The 6,107-nt window shown below is 51.4% G+C and overlaps 2 protein-coding genes across 2 annotated transcripts in view; both read left to right on the top strand.

Annotated features, from left to right (window-relative positions):
* DPH2 (DPH2 homolog) overlaps positions 1-1,979 on the top strand; it is a 3,121-nt gene extending 1,142 nt beyond the window's left edge. The window contains 4 exon segments of the mRNA XM_023752678.1: positions 226-243; positions 246-908; positions 993-1,169; positions 1,248-1,979. Of these exon segments, the coding sequence (XP_023608446.1) occupies positions 226-243; positions 246-908; positions 993-1,169; positions 1,248-1,372 (983 nt within the window). The 3' untranslated portion in view covers positions 1,373-1,979.
* Positions 1,980-5,735: 3,756 nt separating this feature from the next.
* Positions 5,736-6,107, top strand: part of ATP6V0B (ATPase H+ transporting V0 subunit b) — a 3,543-nt gene continuing 3,171 nt past the window's right edge. The window contains exon 1 of the mRNA XM_023752808.1: positions 5,736-6,074. Coding sequence (XP_023608576.1) covers positions 5,861-6,074 — 214 coding nt within the window. The 5' untranslated portion in view covers positions 5,736-5,860. The remainder of the gene's footprint in view (positions 6,075-6,107) is intronic.

The raw sequence follows: 6,107 nt of genomic DNA, 5'->3' as shown, positions 1-6,107 counted from the left end.
CGAGCCCGGCCTGCGCCCCACGCCCTGGGTGAGGGGTTTTGCCTGAGCATTCAGGGAGAGTGGGTCCGCTATTTGTTCCTCATTTTCCTGTTTCAGTACATCCCAGAGAGTTCTCACTGTGGGCTTGACCCCAGCCTTTGCCGTTGGGTCACACTCAGTCTTCTGGGGAGCAGGGGAGCTCTTGTTTTGCCAGGCCCCAACCCTGACACCACTTCCTTCTTCCAGAGGCCTTGGCCACTCTCCTTCGCCACGGTACACGGACCTGCTTGTCGCCAGCCCAGCTCTTCCCCTGCCAGTGGGCTCCCTCAATTCAGAGCCTGAACCCCTGCAGCGTTTTGGGCGTCGCTTCCCCCTGGCCCCAGGAAGGTGTCTGGAAGAGTATGATGCTTTCTATGTGGGAGGCTCTGGGGCCAGCTCTGACCCTGACCTCGATCCTGACCTGAGCCGGCTGCTCTTGGGCTGGGCACCAGAGCGGTCCTTCTCCTCCTGCTGCCCAGACACAGGGGGGACCCGTGATGAAGGTGCCCGGGCTGGGCGGCTAAGGGCACGTAGACGATATCTGGTAGAGAGGGCCAGAGACGCTCACGTGGTGGGGCTGCTGGTGGGCACGCTGGGCGTGGCCCGACACCGGGAGGCGCTGGCACACTTGCGGAACCTGACTCGGGCTGCCGGCAAGCATAGCTATGTGTTAGCTCTGGGGCGGCCCACACCTCCCAAGCTTGCCAACTTCCCTGAGGTAGATATCTTTGTGCTGTTGGCCTGTCCTCTTGGTGCCTTAGCTCCCCAGCCTTCTGGTGGCTTCTTCCGGCCTGTATTGTCACCATGTGAGCTGGAGGCTGCCTGCAATCCTGCCTGGCCATCTCCAGGCCTGGCTCCCCACCTCACACACTACGCAGACTTGTTGCCTGGTGAGTGGTGGGGCACTGCCTGAGCTGCAAACAGGTGGGGCCTGGAAGCAGGGGGCCAGTATGGATCATCTTTTTCCCTCCTAGGCTCGCCCTTCCACGTGCCCCTCCCGCCACCTGAATCGGAACTGTGGGACATCCCAGATGTGTCACTCATTACTGGGGAGCTTCGACCCCCGCCTGCCTGGAAGCCATCAAATGATCCTGGATGCTCAGCCCTGACCCCACGGCCTCAGCTGGAGCTGGTTGAGAGTAGCCCCGCAGGTAAGCGTGCCAAGTCTCCACTCCCTTCGGAATTCTCCCGGATTCCGGCCACTCAGCTTCAGTCCCCTCTCTTTGCAGCCTCGTTCCTTAGTTCTCGGAGCTGGCAAGGGCTGCAGCCTCGGCTGGGTCAGACGCCAGTGACAGGAGTCGTAAGCGGAAGACGAGGAATTGCCATCGCCTATGAGGATGAGGGAAGCAGCTGATACCCTGTGGGGCCAGAGACACAGATGGACTTAAGGATCACTGCGGACTCTTCCGGTCCCAGGTGCTGCAGGCTTCAGTGCAGATATGGCCAAGCCCAGGAACCACACCATGCACAACCAGTTCCGAAAATGGCCCAGAAAAGGCATCAAGAAGGAAATAGATCCAAAGTTCCTGCGAAACATACGCTTTGCCAAAAAGCACAACAAGAGGCACGTTGACAACACTGACGCCATGAGCACACGTGCCAAGGCTGTTGAGGCCTGCGTACAGCCCAGGGAAGTCAGGCTGGGATCCCAGAGGGGCAGCTGCAAGCTCGTCAACTTGTCTACATCCTTCACCCCAAACTTGGGAGATGTGCTGTGTCCCATCACTAAGGGTCTCAGGTACTGCTTAAGGCCACGGCAAGGCTTAAACCACGCCTCAGGCTGCAGCTGCAACTCAGGCTTAGGCTCCCAAAGGTGCCCAGACCCCCATAAAGGCTCCACAGGAGAGGCCTCTGTCTGCTGATGTGAGGACAGAAGGACTGGTGTGACCCCTGGAACTAGTGTCCTCCTGTGCTATTTGTACAAATAAACCTGAGGCAAGATCTGTTAAAAAAAAAAAAAAATCACTGCTAAGACCTTTTAGTGCTCCCTGTACCAACCTCACCCCTCTGCCAGGATCCTTGAAGGAGCCTGGATGGAGGGAGGGCAGGCAGCCCCTCACTAAGGATAGGATCCAGCTTGGTCTTGTACTGACACTGGCACACGGCTTAGCACATACTGGCTTAGCAACATGTTTGATGTTTGACTGGTGGGGACTGATTTGGGGCATTCCTGAAGCCTTCTAGGCCCATCTGTTCTAGGAGCAGCCCAGGACCTCTGGCCAATCCCAGTTCCTGGTGTGCAGTTAAGGGTCTGTCCTTTTCAAAGGCAGGTTATAGATGGTCTAGACCAGGTTTCTCAGCCTCCGCACAACTGATGTTTTGGGCCAGATAATTTTTTTAAATATATTTTTATTGATTTTTTATAGAGAGGAAGGGAGAGGGATAGAAAGTTAGAAACATCAACGAGAGAGAAACATCAATCAGCTGCCTCCTGCACACTCCCACTGGGGATGTGCCCACAACCAAGGTACATGCCCTTGACCAGAATCGAACCTGGGACCCCTCAGTCCACAGGCCGACGCTCCATCCACTGAGCCAAACCGGTTAGGGCAGTGATGGCGAACCTTTTGAGCTCGGCGTGTCAGCATTTTGAAAAACCCTAACTTAACTCTGGTGCTGTGTCACATATAGAAATTTTTTGATATTTACAACCATAGTAAAACAAAGATTTATATTTTTGATATTTATTTTATATATTTAAATGCCATTTAACAAAGAAAAGTCAACCAAAAAAATGAGTTCACGTGTCATAGGTTCGCCATCACTGGGTTAGGGCAAGGCCAGATAATTTTTATTGTGAGGGGCTGTTCTGTGCTTTGTAGCATGTTCAGCATCATCCCTGATTTCTGCTCACTAGATGCCAGGAGCATACACTTCCTGGTTGTGATAATCAAAAATATCTCCAGACACTGGCAAGTGTCGCCTCTGGAAGCAATTTGCTCCCAGTTGAGAACCACTGGTCTGTACTTGTGCTGTCCAGTATACCAGCTAGTTAAATTTTAAACAATTTAAGATTAAAAACTCAGTTTCCTGGTCACACTAACCACATTTCACCGCTCAGGTAGCCATGTAAGAGGACAGCGCAGCTATAGGACATTCCCATCTTCACGGAGAGTTCTGGTGGACAGTGCTGGTCTATACTGGCGCTGATTTGTTTCTCAGGGAGATTACAGAAACTTGAATAAATCAGATACTTTTTCTTCTGTTTCTTTTTACTCGTCAAACACTGCAGGTCCTGTGGGTGGAGATCTGAATTGTCTTTGAATTTTGTCCTCACTGTGTAAAATTGAAGAGGGGTTAAATAGACAATCACCACACACTGAAACAGTACTCTGTGAGAAGGGAAGCCCCCGGGGGCAGCTGGAGCCCAAAAGAGGCTTCTCAGAAGGGGTGATACGCTGAATCACCTGGAGGGGAAAAAGTGTTATCAGGAGAGAAGGCGTGAAAAGGACACTTGGATAAAGGACACACCATTCTTAAACCAGCATAGTGGGTGCTTTAGGCAGAGTGGAGTTGCTGGACCCTAAAGGTTGAGAGGGGTGAAGTGAAATAATTCACTTCTTCATTTCACACATTTTCTGAGAATCTTGGCATATTGGCAATGTCCAGGGTGTTGAACATGTAACTTTCAGTATGTTAAAATCCATATCACTGTAGAGCAGCAGTTCTCAACCTGTGGGTCGCGACCCCTTTGGCGGTCGAACAACCCTTTCACTGGGGTCGCCTAAGACCATTGGAAAACACATATATAATTACATATTATTTTTGTGATTAATCACTATGCTTTAATTATGTTCAATGTGTAACAATGAAATTGGGGGTCACCACAACATGAGGAACTGTATTAAAGGGTCGTGGCATTAGGAAGGTTGAGAACCACTGCTGTAGAGCAAACCAATACGTCAAAATCAAAAGGGATCAACCAATTGAGAAGATAGAATATATTGCAAATGTAGTGTAAGCATCTTTAAAATGTATGTATTACCCTAGCTGATTTGGCTCAGTGGATAGAGCATCAGCGTGAGGACAGAAGGGTCCCAGGTTTGATTCCAGCCAAGGGCACATGCCCGGGGTTGTGGGCTCAGTCCCCAGTAGGGGGTGTGCAAGAGGCAACGGATCAATGATTCTCTCTCATCATTGATATTTCTCTCCCTCTCCCAAATCAATACAAATATATTTATAAATAAGTAAAATGTATGTATAAAATAAACATTTGAGTGCAAAAAATAACGTACAAAATAGGAACAAAGTATGATTTAGAAAATGGTAAATGTATAAATATCTAACTTCAACACTTATAAAATGAATTAAAAATTTTAAATATTTTGTTATTGCATTTATTTATTTATTTTTTCTTGATTTCAGAGAGGAAGGGAGAGGGATAGAGAGAGAGAAACATCAATGATGAGAGAGAATCATTGATCAGCTGCCTCTTGTACGCCCCCTATTGGGGACTAAGCCTGCAATCTGGGCATGTGCCCTTGAGCAGAATTGAACCCAGAACCCCTTAGTCCCCAGGCTGATTGATGCTCTATTCACTGAGACAAACCAGCTACGGCGACTATTTAGTCTTTTCTTTTGTAAATTTAATAATTTTTAAACTCCAATACCCAAAACATTTCAGCATGTAATCAATAAAACAATTTTTTTCAATTACACTTTACATATTTTGTATTAAATTTCATGTGTACAGCATAGTGGTTAAGACAATCATATACTTTACGAAGTGTTCCCCCCAATAATTCAAGTACCCACGTGGCACCATACATAGTTACTACAATATTATTGACTATATTCCCTATGCTATACTTTATACCCCCTTGACTATTTTGTAACTACCAATTACAAACATGTATTGAGCACCCACTGTGTGCCAGGCACTGGAAATACAACAGAAATCCTTTCACGATGCTTACATTCTCATGGGTGGGGAGAGATGGATAACCCCTAGATACTCAGTATGCCAAATGGTGGTAAGTGTTATGGAGAAATATAGAGCTGGGAAGGGAGTGTAAGGGAGAGGGGGTTGCAATATTAAACAGGATGGTCAGAGCAGGCCTTATGAAGAAGGTGAAAGAAGACTGAAAGGAAGTTACGGAGTGAGTTACATGGATAAAAATTAGGAGAAGCAGAGAGAACAAGTGCAAGGCCAATGCGGTGAGGGTATGGCTGGTATGTTCAAGGGGTAGCAAGGATGCCCGTGCAGCCAGAGGAGTTGGTGGGGGCGTAATAGAGATGAAGTTCGGAACCACATTGGTGGAGGCCTCGTAAGCCATTGAAAGGACTATGGCTTTTAGAGTGGAATTGAGCCACCAGGGCATTTTAAAGAGTGACATGATCTTGCTGAAGTTTCTTGGGATCCCAGAGCAGGCGACCACCTTGCCTCAGGGTTGGGGAAGGCTCCGGGAAGAACGATTTCTGAGCTCGGTAGCTGCTAGCCGGGCTCAGGGTGAGCCCTAGGCAGCGGGCGTCAGGCAGAGGGAAGAGCTTGAGGAGTGGAGCACAGCACCCTAGCGGGACAGGGGTCCGCACGGGGTCGGAGGCCACGCTAGGGAGGCCGCGGGCAGGCTCGGGTGCAAGGCAGGGCTGGACCGAGCAGGGCGGAGGGCGCCTGAGCCGCCGCTGCAGCGCGAAACTACACCAACCACAATGCTCAGCGTCGCGGTTCCGGCGTGGCGAGCACCAGCGCGGAGCCCGGCCCGGGTCAGGTGGTGCCGGCGCGTCACGTGGGCGAGTCAGGTGACGGTGCGGGCGGCGGACTGGGCTGCGGGGCGGACGGTGGACGCAGGGACGCGGCTTCAGCTCTGTCTCCACCGACCCGTGCCCCGCCGTCACCGCCGCCATGACGGGGCTAGCGCTCCTGTATGCCGGGGTCTTCGTGGCCTTCTGGGCCTGCATGATCGGCGTGGGTGAGGCCGGGCCCTGGCGGGCGGGGCCAGCACCCGGGCCGGGCGGGCCGGTCTGGAGCCCGGCGGGGGTCGTGGGGTCCCGGGACCGCCGGGCTGCAGCGCGGGCTCTGTCCCCCGGGCTCCGGGAGCTGCCGCGCGCCCGTGGGGGCCTCTGACCCCGACCGAGGAGACCCGATCTCC

Source organism: Myotis lucifugus, unplaced genomic scaffold (genome assembly GCF_000147115.1).
Source record: "Myotis lucifugus unplaced genomic scaffold, Myoluc2.0 scaffold_37, whole genome shotgun sequence".
Taxonomy (NCBI): Eukaryota; Metazoa; Chordata; class Mammalia; order Chiroptera; family Vespertilionidae; genus Myotis; species Myotis lucifugus.
This window is presented reverse-complemented; position numbering and strand designations above follow the sequence as displayed.